The sequence below is a fragment of the Heptranchias perlo genome, chromosome 12 (assembly GCF_035084215.1).
Source record: "Heptranchias perlo isolate sHepPer1 chromosome 12, sHepPer1.hap1, whole genome shotgun sequence".
Taxonomy (NCBI): domain Eukaryota; kingdom Metazoa; phylum Chordata; class Chondrichthyes; order Hexanchiformes; family Hexanchidae; genus Heptranchias; species Heptranchias perlo.
The window spans coordinates 21,152,971-21,169,024 of NC_090336.1; the positions used below are offsets into that span (position 1 = coordinate 21,152,971).

Consider the following 16,054-nt stretch of genomic DNA (forward strand, 5'->3'; position numbering starts at 1 on the left):
GTGCATGCTGAGGCCCCTATTTCCATAGGAGGCTGTGGACCAAATGACACTATTTCGATATGTGGGGATTCTCCTGCTCATCCGCCACAACTTTGGCTGAGGGTGAAAAAAGGGCTAAGGATGAGTCAGGAAAGGATGCTGATGGGCAAGAAGGTAGTGGTAAGGTGACACATGACCATCAGAGAAGGGTGTCATGATAAAAACTCTGTCTTTAGTAATACTACTTCTGTTCTCAAAAAACTTGACTCACCATGAGCAATGCCTCAAAGAGTGTGTGTGTGTATATGCCCCAGATCCCTCGAAAAATCAGTGGGGAGAGAGGGGCAGAAAATCTGTACACCCTAAGTGTGTTTTGTCCATCATGGTTTCGGCATCACACCTGTCTAAATGTAAATAAATACATGCTGACTTCTGGAGGGTCCACCTGGGACCCTGAAAGAAGATTTCAAGTTTGTAAGGGGGCCAATAATATCAATGTTAAAATAAACATTATTACCTGTCTTCGGGGATCGAGGCTGTGACCCAGGGCTGGGCATCTAAGGTGGGCCCCACTTCTGCCAAGGAAGAGGCTGACCTACTTTTCTCACTGGGTGTACCAGATTTCAAAGGTGCCCTGATATTTGCAGGAATTCCCAACTGAGGGAGCCCCAACCCTGCCCCCTCTGGCCTTATAAGGGGTGGGCAGAGGCTGCGCCTCTTATGAAGTTAAGCGGAAACTGAGTCCTGGACTGTTTTCTGGCCCTTCTATCACATAGTCGCCCTAACTACTTGCCAGCTTGTTTGCACATTTGCTTGACTGACCTGAGTGATTCCCAGCCTACTCATCTGCTTTGAGTGCATTCTGGCCTTCTTGTTCACCAGGTTGCTCAAAGTACTTCACGACTCACCAGCCTGCCATTAATAGAAGCAATAACATTATTTGATGTTTTGCATAAAATCATCAAAATAACACAAAGCACAAACTTTGCAATTTTATCTGAGATCATTTTCACAGGAACTTGATGTAAGTTGCTATATGCAGGGAGCTGTTTATTTAGCAGGTACTGCATGTTATATGTGTGATAAGTGAAATGTTGTATTTGAAGTTTTGCAATTGCTTCATTTTTATGTATTTTTAATGTATTCCCATTGGTTAGAATAGCTGATCATTAAAAAATATACTTGTTTCTGAGAAAGAACTCAAAAACAAAAGCAGAAAGAATGGCAATTTCTTGAAGGTCTGTACCATTATTCAAGTTGGAAGGTTCTGAATAAAAGCCTTGAATTTAAACATGTTTATTTAAAGTGGAACCTTTTAGTAATACTTAGTAATATTTAGCAAAAAAGGAAAGATACAATTGGTTTAATCTTTGCTTCATTTTTGGGCCTCACTATAAAAACTTATACCCTAAGCATGTAGGATAGCCTGTTTTTCTCATAATGTAGATAAGGGCTGTGTTTTAAATGAAGTATAATTTGTATTATATATTTTTACTGAAAATTGTATGTTATATCCCAAATCATGATGGGAACATAAGGCAAAATATTTATGTTTAAAGCTGCATTTAGAAAAACTATTGGTTAAAGCAGGGAGCAGTAAAATTGACATCCTTTAGTTTATGTAATGCAGGTCAGATAATTGTAGGTTTTATTACAGCTGAATTGTTGCAATTTGGTATTGTAGCTGGCCATGATGTGCTGACCTTGATCAACCCACTTCTGTGGATAAATAAACTGATTGTTTTAATCACACTAGGCTGACTTATTTAACTAATTGTGCAAGAGAAATATGGTGAGATATGCCCCTAACACTAATTTCTGACTCACCATGAGTATTGTCATGGAGATTTGCTTGTATATTTATTTTTTAAAAATCAGCTTGGAGAATTGGGTGTTCTACATTCTATCCGCTTCTGCCTTCAAACTCAATTGCTGTTATTCATGAGTTGAATCTTTATTCTAACAAGGTTCCAAACCTCTCAACATTGGATTTGAATCCCACTCTAGCCTAACAGCTGTACGATCCAGTCTTCCAAAATCCCTACGCACAGCCATGCTTCTCACAGTTCTCCTGATCCTTCAGAGGCATTCACACCCCTAACAGTTCACCTGGTCTCTCAGAAGCATCTAGTCTTTTCATAGTTCACCTAGTCCTTCATAGACATAAACTTGAATGTTATCATGTACCTTTATCATAGGGGTTAATGGAGGATAACATCAGGGTGCAGGTGTGAGAGTGTGGATTCAGGCAGCAGAATTCACTCTTAAGTAATTTGTATAGTCTTTTCTTGAGAATACTGATATCTGAAATGTAAAAAATGAGCCAATTTAAGAAAATCATAATCAGTTTTCTTCCATCCCAGAAAAAAGAAGACGAGCACAATTTGTTTTTTGGAATTCAAGCCCGTGAAGAGATCTTTGACAAATACATGCAGCACCTAAAAATTTCTGAACGAAGAAATAATGATACTGAACACCGCACAGTTTCAAAATCAATCAGGTACTGATGTTATACAAGTATGGTAGAGTTTTTTATATGTACTTGATAATTAACCAAGTATGTCTGATCCGTCACATAGAATTGAATAAGTTCTGGGATTTTTCTGCCATATGGAATTGGGCAGAACACTCGAACCACACATGGAGCTAAGCTAATAATGGTAACTTTCCCCCTTAAATATGTATTTGATTATTGAATAGATCATTTGAGAGTACCCATCCCATTCACACATATATATGTGACATTGAATATAGATTGTGCCATTGGTAAACTTCACTGCCTTTTGGGGTCCCAATCACTAAATCTATACTGCATTCAAAATTTGGTAGGGGATCTCAAAAGGTTTGCTCACTCCATAATGAAGGATTTTAAACTTAATTAAGTCATTGGGACCCCTATATGACCATTTCCATCCCACACATATAGTCGTCATTAGGAAGTCCCCTCTCCCCATCTACATATGCAGTTGTGTTGATTACTGGGGATCTCTTCTCATTTCCCATTCTTGTATTGAATGCAGTATGAATGAGGCTATTGGGAACCCACCCCTCACATACACACATTCAGTTGAGTATGAATGTGGATTAAGTCATGGGGAATCTCAAACACTGTAATGGCTGATTTTTTTTTTAGGATTATGAACAGATAAAACCTTGAGGCCATCATCAAGGGGTAAATAACTGAGCAGTGAGTGCATTGACAAGAAGATTAAGAAACGACTCATGATCATTTAGTGACTAGAAAGTGAATAATTAATGAGAGAATGAAAGAGACCAGTAGAGATTGAGAGGTGGTTAATCTATTGTGATCTTCTATACAAAAATGCCCTGTATTAGCCACTTTTGCAAAAATGTGAGATACTGACCAAACCTACTGCCCAAAGCTAATGTGTTAACTTTCTGTTCATTATAGAATTCGAATTACAAATTTTATTCTTTGGAAGACAAGGTATTCACCAAATGATGTAAATGAAGATGATCCATATGGTAAACAATATATTAACAATAAGCAGGCAGTCTGTATGATAAACAGATAGTCCATATGAAAGCAAAAACATTGGCACAATAGATACATTTGTCCTTTCTAAAGTTATGGAGGCTGTTTTTATCTGTAATTATCCATAATCTTGAAAATCCCATCCTAATCCATGATTTTTGGCATGGCCATTTCACTGGTGACCTTCTTGTCTATGTTACGTATTTCTGAAATTCTGTTCTTGGAAAATTTTGGTGTTTCTGTAAACTTGCAAACAAGCTACCACATTTTTGTTCCTGGTTAACTAGGTTCTCTCAAATTGCTGTAGTTTGTGCTGTAGCTGGCAACTCATTCGCCGACTCTTCCTTCCTTCAACTCTGGTTCCTTGGGGCTCTGTTGTCTCTCTCTGTTCCCTCTCCATATCAATGACCTCCTCCACACTTGATCAAGGCCTATTGCTCTTTTGTTGATTATTCTGTTCCTCAACTTCCTTTAGGTCACACACCCTTAGTGCAGATCCATTATTTCTCTTGGAGTGCAGTGGCTTAATCACTGTACCTTGTTTTCCTCAATGCCCTTCATTGGTTCAGTGAAAATCATGTTTCTTTAAATTCTTTGTAGGAATAGTTTATTCATGTCCCTCACAAGTCAAATCAGCAGCTACCATCTCTCACCTTTGATGGTTTCTCCCTTAGTCCTTCATTTATTGACATTTTTAAGCTTTCTATTTCCCCTGTTCTCAAAACAAACTTCCAGATTTCCTCCATTGGTAAAGCTACCTCCAAAAAGCTCTTATTTTTCTTTCCATAACTCTTAAATGTGTATGAATCCCAATGTAGCCCAAGACTTGAACAATGCTACCATACATGAAGAGGTTCTTCTAGCACTTCTTTCTCACTCCTGCACAGGATACAAAAAAAAAGCTTGTCATCTGATAGGTGATGCTTCTCTCACCTCTAGCCTCTAATCTCTCTATTACAACCTCTTTTCTGTATCTGTTTTATCTATACTATTGAATGTCATTGCTTCTTAAACTTTTGTCTCTTGTTTTTCCTCCTCATGCATATTTATTGTGTTGTGATTAAGATTTATCTCACTTTCTTTGATTTAAATTCATTTTTTCCTGACATCAGAACTGTACTCCTTACCTTCCCAAGATCAGCCATGATCTCACTGAATGGCGGATGAGGCTCGAAGGGCCAGATGGCCTACTCCTGTTTCTATCCCTTATGTTCTTATAAGTCTTTCCTTTGTCCTACAGTTTAAAAACCCATGCTTGTTCTCACACTATGTTGATTTATTCCAGCTCTTACATTATTTAACCGTGATCATGTCCTGCATTGTTGATACTGGTCCTTCACTTGGGTAGCTCAAAAATAAAATGATAATCCATACTGCAGACAGCCTGCAAGGTAAATGTGATTTAGAATCATAGAATCTTACAGCACAGAAGGAGGCCATTCGGCCTGTCGTGCCTGTGCCGGCTCTTTGAAAGAGCTGTCCAATTTAGTCCCACACCCAAGCTTTTCCCCATAACCCTGCAAATTAGTCCTCTTCAAGTACATGTTCAATTGCCAATTTGCAACTGTCTACAGTTATATAGGATGAGGTGGTTCATCACTGCCTTGCTATAGGTAGTGACAGGGTTGTTGCTTGCCTAATGTTTTTTTTCCCTTTTAGTTAGAAATTCTCTACGCAAATTACTGAAAGATGGCACATTTAAAGCGGTCTTCCCACTTCATGAGGTAATTATTAATCTTCATTCTGGTAGTAAAAGAAAGAACTTGCATTTATACGGTGCCTTATCATGTGCAGTAATACTTCTGAAATGCAGTCATTTTTATTTTGTAGGCAAACGCATCAGCCAATTTTCGTATAGCAAGGTCCCACAACCAGAAAATGAGACGAATGGCTAGTCAATCTGTTTTTGGTGTTGGTGGTTGAGGGAGGAATATTAGAGAACTCCCGTTCTTCAATTGTAGCATGGATCTTTTATATCCACCTGAACAAGGAGATGAGGCCTCGATTTAACATCTCATCAAAAGACTATGCTCCCAACAATGCAGCACTCCCTCAGTACTGCATTGAAGTGTCAGCCTAGAATATGTGCTGGAGTGAGATTTGAACCAATGACCTCCTGCTCTGGAGGTAAAGGTGCCACCATTTGAGCCAAACTGACATAATAGATCAATTGCAGAGTTTAAATTAAACCGCTTAAGGAGTGCAACCGTCTAACAGTTAAAAAGGTGCGACTGGATTTACAAAAAATTTTACCAGGTTTTAAAAGTGGAGTCAGGCGTAATGATACTATCAATGTCATACTGACATTTAATCATGTCCACGACTAGAAATTTATTATTTTTAGATTCATTTAATAAAGCCAAGCATACTCTGAATACCACATTGAAAGAGTTTGTGTTGCTGCAGTTACGTATAGCAGTCCACTGCAGTGGGGTTCTTACGAATACTCCTTATTGCTCTTGACATTAATAAAGTAGGATGGAGCCTGTTAGAGCCAAGGAAGATATTGTCAAAATACAATGTGTCTGTCATTGTTATGATGCTGGAGGGGCATATCATTTGTACACTTGGTTATCGTCTTCCAATAAGGATCCCAGAAAGAGGAAGAGGAAGGATTTGACCAAGACATAGTGATAGTTGGATGATGTTGGCTAATGAACTGTGATGGCAAAACAACAGTGTCTCAAAATGGCAAGCAATTGAGATCAGCAGCACCAACCATCAAGTCAGCACCTCATATGTAGCCACTACAGCTCAAGAACAAGAAAAAGATGAAACTGGTACAGTACGAGATGTGATTGGGTCTAATGCTATTGTTGGTGCAAAGTCGAGGGAGTATTATTATGCATCTAACCCATGCTGTACGTGGCTTGGAAGTGCTTGATGGGACAGTGTACAGCGAGCTTTACTCTGCATCTAACCTATGCTTTACCTGACCTGGAACTGCATGACGCTAGCACTGGAGGAACATGTGGAAACATGTTCTATTACCAGTTCTGACATGTCTTATCTTAAGCACAAAATTCATCCAGCAAAACAAGGTAACTGACCCAGGCTGAAAATACACCAGTGCAGTGATACTGGAAATGAAGATACTTAAGAGTATTAGCTGAGGAAGAATCTTGGAGGGGCTACTGTAGGATTGCTGGATTCATTGGGAAATTCTACAGCATCTGTTGGGAAAGCCTGGAGATTGGTCAATTACTGGTGAAACCCAGAGTGATAGTGGCAAATAAAGGTCAGAATGACTTAAGATTGAAGAAAAGCTGGAGTAAAAGCTCCAATTGAAAGAGCCCAAAGAAACAAGTGGTTATTGTGTATGTGTGTACAAATCTTTATTATTAATTGCATAAGTCATGCACATACTGATATGGACCTCATATAATTTACATAAATACATGTGTAATTATGCTTATTTTAGGAGGTCTTAGTGCTACTTAGGTCATATAAGCACTGTGCAGACCGCATTGTCAGCATACTGTAATTTATCCTTTGTGAGGCCCCGCGCTATGAATGGGCCTCCCAAAAGTGTGCATGGGCTGCAAAATTGGGAGCCTGATTCATAGGGTGCCCGATTTCGAGAGTGGTGATTTGCAACTGGCATATGAAGCCTTATTAAAATATTCAAAATACTCATTAAAGGTCCCACACCAAGCTTTCAGTCTGGGTGAGCCCCTGCCCACAGTGCAAGCCTTGCCCAAATAAAGTGGGTACAGGAATCCTAGAGAGATCACCTGCTGTACTATATCTTTTAAAGCAATAAGGTAGAATTTATTTTGTGCCTTCATATCCCCCTGGCTGCATTTTGCTCCATGCTGGGTTTTTGGGTTATTTTTCCCCGCCAACACTTTCCTTCATTATTCTTATTTTTTGCTGGTTTTAATGTCACACCGTACAAAGAGGTGAGGATGTGTATTCTGAATGCATTGCATAACTGAAATGAGTAAGAGGTATTCATGAGGGACCAACAAATGCAGGTAGTATAGACCCTGAGGCATTTTGGCCACATCTGTCTCTACTCTGGACCTGCACCTGGACATACCCGTAGTCCATCACCGGCATCTCCACATCATGGACATACCCGAGTAGTCCTGTTCTTGCCATCTCCACTTCACAAGACAGGCTGCGACAAAGTTTACAATCTGCTGTTTACAATTATGCAGCACATTAGGAACACCCAGAGGAATACCCATTCTTCCCTCCTTTTAAGATGGAATGTCAAAGCCAGTTGTAACCAAAAATAATGAAGGGAAGTGACGCATTTTGGAAGGAAGAACGAGGTACAATTTTAAGGGAATGCTGGAACAGAGTGACCTGGGGGTATACATACACAAATCTTTGGAGGTGGCAGGACACGTTGATAAAGCTGTTTTTTTTTAAAAAAGCATACGGGATCCTTGGCTTTATAAATAGAGGTATAGAGTACAAAAGCAAAGAAGCAATGCTAAAGCTTTATAAATTATTTGTTAAGCCTCAGCTGGAGTATTTTGTCCATTTTTGGGAACCACAGTTTCGGAAGGATGTCAAGGCAAGGCCTTAGAGAGGGTGCAGAGGAGATCTACTAGAATTATACCAGGGATGAGGGACTTCAGTTATCTGGAGCAACTAGAGAAGCTAGGATTGTTCTCCTCCGAGCAGAGAAAGTTAAGGAAATTATGAAGGATTGTGAGGAGAAACTGTTTCCATTGCAGGAGGGTTGGTAACTAGAGGACATAGATTTAAGATAATTGGCAAAAGAGCCAGAGGGGAGATGAGGAGAATTTTTTTATGCAGTGAGTTGTTATGATCTGGAATGCACTGCCTGAAAGGGTGGTGGAAGCAGATTCAATAATAAATTTCAAATGTGAATTGGATAAATACTTGAAGGGGAAAAATTTGCAGGGCTATGGGGAAAGAGCAGGGGAGTGGGACTAATTGGATAGCTCTTTCAAAGAGCCGCTGCAGGCACGATGGGCCAAATGACCTCCTTCTGTGCTGTATGAGTCTAAGAAAAGTGTTATCAGGGGAAGAAGCCCAATATGGAGACCTGCTAAGCAAAATCAACGAACGCATGGAGCAAATGTGGCCAAAGGTACCTGAAAACACAAAAAAGCTTAACTTGTCCCTTCAAATATATTGACTTAAACAGGCCCCTGGCACCCAGTTTTTACGGCAGAGGCCACCACTGTTGTTGCAAAAACCAGCTAAGGTACTTCAGGACCTAATTTACACATGCCTGCAGGACTACAAAAAGGCCCCAAATTGTGCCTTGCAAAATTGGGTGTGTTAGGACTTGGGCACACAATATCATGGGACTGATTTTGTGGCTCAATGCTACCTTGCGTGTGAGGCTCCCGAGCTGAGTGGGGTCTTTCAAACTCAAGGCTGAGATCTTTTATATCTATGATTCTCTGGTAAACTAATCCTGTATATTTGCTGTTTATTTTAATGCAGAGATGCTGCTGTAGAGGTCGCAAAGTCCCGGGATCAGAAGACCAATGTCGACTTTGTAAGGTAACATGTTTCAGCTTGTACTGAATGCATGTATAATAGTACAACTTCCAGCAGACCAGTTATTCCATTACCAGCCACAAAAAGAGAGTATTAATAAAAAAAAAAGCAGCATTGTTAATCTGTTACACTACAGTACTCATAACATCAGTACTTTCCTTTCTGGTGCACTCTAATTTTGATATCTTGTCAAAGAACCTTCCTGGACTTCAATAACACATTGGTCTTAATTGTATACCTCCTGCTGTACTCAAGATCTGTTGTCTCTGTACTAATTTTTACCTTATGGAATCTCTTCACTCTGTCTTCCTTTCAGTGCACCTTTCCTTTTTTGAAAGTTTGCTCCTAGTCATTGAATCCCTAAGAAAGAAGATCCCTTACTCATTTAACCACTGTTGCCCTTATATTGTACTTTCTAGAGTTGTGGAAGCCGCTGCTAATTCTCAAATTATCCATCATTTTGAAAGCTCTGGTCACAGCACAACTCCAAACTGTCACACAGCTCCCTTACCAACACCCTCTCTAACTTCCAAATTCACCTCCCCCTGGACCTCTACAGTTGATTTGCTCAGCAGTCCCTTTGCTCCATCTTCAAAACCCCCATTCCCCCCCTTGGCCCACACTGTCTCTGATGCCTGCTATCCCCTTGCTGCCATTCTTATCTCTGTACCCTTAGCTCTGAAGTTGTACAACTGGCTTGACTATCCATTGTCAGATCTGGCTAGGCCAACTTAAGAAGTGCTGTATCTCTCTTTCCACAGCCAAATCCTAATATGCAGGACCACCCTGCATGATAAGGACAATCATAAATGCTTCTTCTCAATAGCAAACCACCTTCTATCTTCTTCAGCTCCCTCTGTCCTCACCTCCAAAACCACATGTGAACAGCTCATGAACTTCTTCAACTCAAAGACTCAGATTATTCACTCAGCTGCCTCTGCCTCCTTCCCCATTTTTACCTGCATCAACGCAGCCAGCACAACTCCTACGTTTTGCTCCCCTATTACCCCATATCTTGTCAACCACAGAAGGCCACTATCCCCCAACGCATTGAACTCAAACTCCTGTTTATAAGTCCTTCACTCTGCCCTATCTCTTTACCCTCCTCCCATCCTACATGCCTGCACATAATCTCCACTATCCCGATCTAGCCTCCTTTTCATTCCCCCTCCCTCTGCTGTATGTTCAGTGTCTGAACTTTTAACTGTGTTGAGCCTATACTCTGAAATTCTCCCCGAACCTCTCCACCTTGCTACCTTTGCCCTACTTTCAAAAGCTTTCTCAAAACTTACCTGTAAGACCATATCTTCAGTCACCTCTAATTTTTCTCCTATTATTTTCTGTGTCTGTTTTCACCTTTCTGAAAAGCCTTGGGATGTTTGCTACATTAAAGGCGTTATGTTCTCTCTCCTTATTTTCCTCTTTCTCTCCACTGCCAATGTTGACTACTTCCGTGGCACTGCTTTCTCCTGTTGCAACAAAGATTACATTGCTTCCAATGGTTTCTCCTTCCAAGCCAGCATGGTGTCCATCAGTATACCCTATGCCTCCATCATTGGTCCGCTCCTCTTCATTTAAATCCTGTCCCTCAACGATATCATCTGGAAGCAAGGGGTCAGCTTCCATATACAGTTTATGTCAGCAACACCCAACTATACCTCTCTGCTTCCTCCATTAATCTCAAGGCTGTTGCTACACTCTGCAACTGTCTATCTGACATTAAGATCTGGATAAGCCAAAATATTTGATGTCAGCAAACCAGAAGCCGTTCTCTTTGACTCTTGCCAACACATGTCCTGGTCTGGAGAACAATGATCCTCTCTTCTCAGGCTAAGTTCATATAGAACCTTCGACCATGCTCCCTTCTTCTTGACTTTTTCTTTTTTCTCCCTCTTGCTTGGCATCCACTATTTTTCCCTTCACCCTGTAAAACATTTTGAAATATTTTTCCATACAAAAGGAACACTTTAGAAATGTAAGTTGTTGTGTAAGTTTTCAACTTATTTTGAAAGGACATTAGTAGTCAGCACAGACCTGGACATGCACATGGAGGTAACACCAACAAAAGGAAATGTTCAGGCTGAAGATTTCACTGACAAACCTTCCAATGATCCATGCAAGAGAGACCACAAATAATTCCAAACAAATTTTAACTCTGTTGCTGAATGCATTGAGAACTAAGCCTTTTAGGACAGGCACCAGCTGAGATTCTGATTTCTTTTTGTTTTATTTAGGAAGGCATTTGGGAGAAAGAACGCAAGTTGCGGCTTGAATGGGCTGAGTGGAAATGCTTATTTAAGAAACAACCAATCGATGAAATAAGGTGATACACTAATCTTGCATATCAGGCCAGGGGTGTAAAATAATGATATATTAATTTGGTACTTGAGATTGTGGCTGTAAGCATGGTTCTTCCAGGGTGAAATTGCACTACATCAAGAAGTCTTGGTGGTTGAGTAGGTTAGGACATTGACTTTCACCTGTAAAATCTGCTGATGGGATGGAAGTCTCTGATTGTATGTTAAACAAATCTGGTTAGTCTCAACCCAGTTGACACAGCACACAACTGCCAATAATTTGTCACTGAATTGGCAGTCTCACTGGGAGAGGCCACAGGATGGCTGGTGTGAGAACTGGAAAATTGTCATACTGTCGCAGGAGTGCTCTTTATGAGGCATATTACTGGCATAGAGTACCACTTTAGTCCTCAGTATGGAGAATACTTCCTCATTCTCCTGACCCATGTAATTGATGTTGCTCGAGATCTGGGGCACAGACCCAGAGCATTCAGAGCGTGCCTCACGGTGGTACCCAAGGAGTCAAAAGAAGTATCTGCACCATGCATTTTTTTTGCATAATTTTTCAGGATGTGAGTGTCCCTAGTTGCCCTTGAGAAGATGGTGGTGGGCCTTCTTCTTGGACCGCTACAGTGTACGTGGTGAAGGTACTCCCATGGGCTTGGGCCGATAAGTGACAAATAACATTTGCACCACACGAGTGCCAGGTAATGACCATCTCCAATACAAGAAACCCTCACCACCTCCTCTTGACATCCAATGGCATTACCATCGCCGGGGCCCCTACCATCAGCATCTTGGGGGGAACGCCATTGACCAAACTCAAGTGGAACAGCCACATATATGCTGTGGCTGGGTATTCTGTGGCGAGTGGCTCATCTCCCAACTCCCCAAAGCCTCTCCACTACTTACAAGGCATAAGTCAGGAGTGGGCTGAAACACTCCACTTGCCTGGATGGGTACAGCTGCAACAACATTCACAAAGCTCAACACCATCCAGGTCAAAGCAGTCTGCTTGATCGGCACCCCGTTCGCTATCTTAAACATCCACTCCCTCCACCACCAGCGTACTGTGGCTGCAGTGTGTACTATCTACAGGATGCACTGCAGCAACTCACCAAGGCTTCTTCGGCAGCACCTTCCAAACCCGCAAACTCCATCACCTAGGAGGACAAGGGCAGTAGCTGCATGGGAACACCATAACCTCCAGGTTTCTCTCCAAGTCACACACTATCCTGACTTGGAAATATATTGTCATTCCTTCATTGTAACTGGATCAAAATCCTGGAACTCCCTACCTAACAGCATTGTGGGGAGTACCTTAACCAGATGGACTGCAGAAGTTCAAGAAGAAGGTCCACCACCACCTTCTCAAGGGGAACTAGGGATAACCAATAAATGCCAGCCTTGGCATCAATGCTCATATCCAAAGAATGATTTTTAAAAAATATGGGGATTGTCTCCATGTGTAGCAATTTTCATATTAATTTGAATTCATAGAATGGTTACAGCACAGAAGGAGGCCATTCGACTCATCAAGCCTGTGCCAGCTCTTTGTAAGAGCAATCCAGTTAGTCCCGTTTCCCCATAACCCTGCAAATTTTTTCCCTTCAGGTATTTATCCAATTCCTTTTTGAAAGCCATGATTGAATCTGCTTCCACTACCCTTTCAGGCAGCACATTCCAGATTATAACTACTCGCTGCATAAAAAGGTTTTTCCTCATGTCGTCTTTGGTTCTTTTGCCAATTACCTCGACCCTTCTGCCAATGGGAACAGTTTCTCTTTATTTACTTTATCTAAACCAGTCATGATTTTGAACACTTCTTTCAAATCTCCTCTCAACCTTCTCTGCTTTGAGGAGAACAACCCCAGCTTCTCCAGTCTATCTATGTAACCAAAGTCCGTCACCCCTGGGCCCATTCTAGTAAATCCTTTCTGCACCCTCTCTAAGACCTTCACATCCTTCCTGAAGTGCGGTGCCCAGAATTGGACACAATACTCCACTTGTGGTTGAACCAGTGTTTTATAAAGGTTCAACATAACTTCCTTGCTTTTGTACACTATGCCTCTATTTAGAAAGCCCAGGATCCCATATTCTTTTTTAACCACTTTCTCAACCTGTCCTGCCACCTTCAAAAATTTGTGCACATATACCCCCAGGTCTCTCTGTTCCTGCACTCCCTTTAGAATTGCACCATTTAGTTTATATTGCCTCTCCTCGTTCTTCCTGCCAAAATGTATCACATGCCACTTCTCTGCGTTAAATTTCATCTGCCATGTGTCTGCCCATTCCACCAGCCTGTCTATGTCCTCTTGAAGTCGATTACCATCCTCCTCACTGTTTACTACACTTCCAAGTTTTGTGTCATCTGCAAATTTTGAAATTGTGCCCTGTACACCCAAGTCCAAGTCATTAATATATATCAAAAAAAGCAGTGGTCCTAGTACTGATCCCGAGGAACACCACTGTATTCCTTCCTCCAGTCCGAAAAACAACTGTTCACCACTACTCTGTTCCCTGTCACTTAGCCAATTTCGTATCCATGCTGCCACTGTCCCTTTTATTCCATGGGCTTCAATTTTGCTGACAAGCCCATTATGTGGCACTTCATCAAATGCCTTTTGAAAGTCCATATACACATCAACCTCATTGCCTTCATCAACCCCCTCTATTACCTCATCAAAAATTTAATCAAGTTAGTTAAACACGATTTACCTTTAACAAATCTGTGCTGGCTTTCCTTTATTAATCCACATTTGTCCAAATGACTATTAATTTTGTCCCAGATTATCGTTTCTAAAAGCTTCCCCGCCACTGAGGGTAAACTGACTGGCCTGTAGTTGCTGGATTTATCCTTACACCCTTTTTTGAACAAGGGTGTAATATTTGAATTCTCCAGTTCTCTGGCACCACTTTCATATCTAAGGAGGATTGGAAGATTATGGCCAGCACCTCTGCAATCTCCATCCGTACTTCCCATAGCAATCTAGGATGCATCCCATCCAGACCGGGTGACTTATCTACTTTAAGCACAGACAGCCTTTCTGCTACCTCCTCTTTATCAATTTTTAGCTCATCCAGTATCTAAACTACCTCCTCTTTTACTGTGACTTTGGCAGCATCTTCTTCCTTGGTAAAGATAGATGCAAAGTACTCATTTAATACCTCGGCCATTCCCTCTGCCTCCATGCGTAGATCTCCTTTTTGGCCTCTAATCGGCCCTACCCCTCCTCTTACTACCCATTTACTATTTATATGCCTATAGAAGACTTTTGGATTCTCTTTTATGTTAGCTGCCAATCTATTCTCATACTCTCACTTTGCCTCTCTCTTTTTTTTCATTTCTCCTCTGTACCTTCTATATTCAGCCTGGTTCTCACTTCTATTATCAACCTAACATCTGTCATACATACCCATTTTCTGCTTCATCTCACTCTCTATCTCTTTTCGTCATCCAGGGAGCTCTGGCTTTGGTTGCCCTACCTTTCCCCCTCGTGGAAATGTACTAGACTGTATCCGAACCATCTCCTGATTAAAGGCCGCCCATTGTTCAATTACAGTTTTGCCTGCCAATCTTTGATTCCAATTTACCCGGGCCAGATACGTTCTCAACCCACTGAAATTGGCCCTTACTCCAATTAAGTATTTTTACTCTAGGTTGTTCCATGTCCTTTTCCATAACTAATCTAAACCTTATGATACTATGATCACTGCTCCCTAAATGTCCCCCTATTGACACCTGATCCACCTCATTCCCCAGAACCAGATCCAGCATTGCCTCCTTCCTCGTTGGGCCGGAAACATACTGATCAAGAAAGTTCTCCTGAACACACTTCAGAAATTCTTCCCCCTCTTTGCCCTTTACACTATAACTATCCCAGTCTATATTAGGATAGTTGAAGTCACCCATTATCACCACTCTATAATTTCCCTGAAAATTTGCTCCTCTTTATCCTTCCCACTAGTTGGTGGCCTATAGAATACACCCAGTAGTGTAATGGCGTCTCTATTGTTTCTTAACTCTAACCAAATAGATTCTGCCCTTGACCCCTCAAGGACATCCTTTCTCTCACCAGCACTGCAATATTCTCCTTAATAAATACTGCCACCCCCCCACCTACTTTTTTCCTGCCCTATCTTTCCTGACCACCTTGTATTCAGGAATATTTATTACCTAATCCTGCCCTTTTTTGAGCCAGGTCTCCGTTATCGCCACTACATCATATTCCCATGTGGCTATTTGCGCCTGCAGCTCACCAACCTTATGTACCACGCATCGTGCTTTTATACACATGCACTCTAAACCTATCTTAGACCTTCTCGAATTGTCCCATAATATTTGCTTCATGTTGTAATGGCAACAGAATGAATCTGTTACAAGAAGCTTTCCATACATATTCTCACAAACCACATCTGCCCTTTTACCATTTCTTTACGTAAACTTACCTTTGTACTTTTTTTATAGGCCATTAAACTTCTTCTTGACCTCATCAGTGGTCTGGGAGACTATGGACGCGACAATGACCTTGTTGCTAACTTTATTCCAGATGTGCAGATACCTGGCCTTGAGGTGTTGACTCCTATTCCCTGGAAAAAGAGTCTCTCTTCATTCCAGCACTGCCTCTACAGGTTGAGTTAGAGATGGGAATTTGAATCAAGTTTTCGTAGTGCAATGTTTAAATGTAATACTCCAGGAACTGAGCACTTTCTAGCTTGTTAACCCCAAACTGGTGAAAGGTTTCTGCCAATCGTAAACAGAGGTGATATTAGTGTTAATAAATCTGAGAAA

At 41.2% G+C, this 16,054-nt stretch overlaps 1 protein-coding gene across 2 annotated transcripts in view; it reads left to right on the forward strand.

Moving 5' to 3' along the window:
• The window catches only part of ano9b (anoctamin 9b), a 123,942-nt gene that overhangs the window by 72,798 nt on the left and 35,090 nt on the right, over positions 1-16,054 (forward strand). For both annotated transcript variants that reach the window (XM_067993755.1, XM_067993754.1), the window contains exons 4-8: positions 2,343-2,479; positions 3,392-3,465; positions 5,135-5,199; positions 8,909-8,968; positions 11,200-11,288. In XM_067993755.1, coding sequence (XP_067849856.1) covers positions 2,343-2,479; positions 3,392-3,465; positions 5,135-5,199; positions 8,909-8,968; positions 11,200-11,288 — 425 coding nt within the window. The remainder of the gene's footprint in view (positions 1-2,342; positions 2,480-3,391; positions 3,466-5,134; positions 5,200-8,908; positions 8,969-11,199; positions 11,289-16,054) is intronic.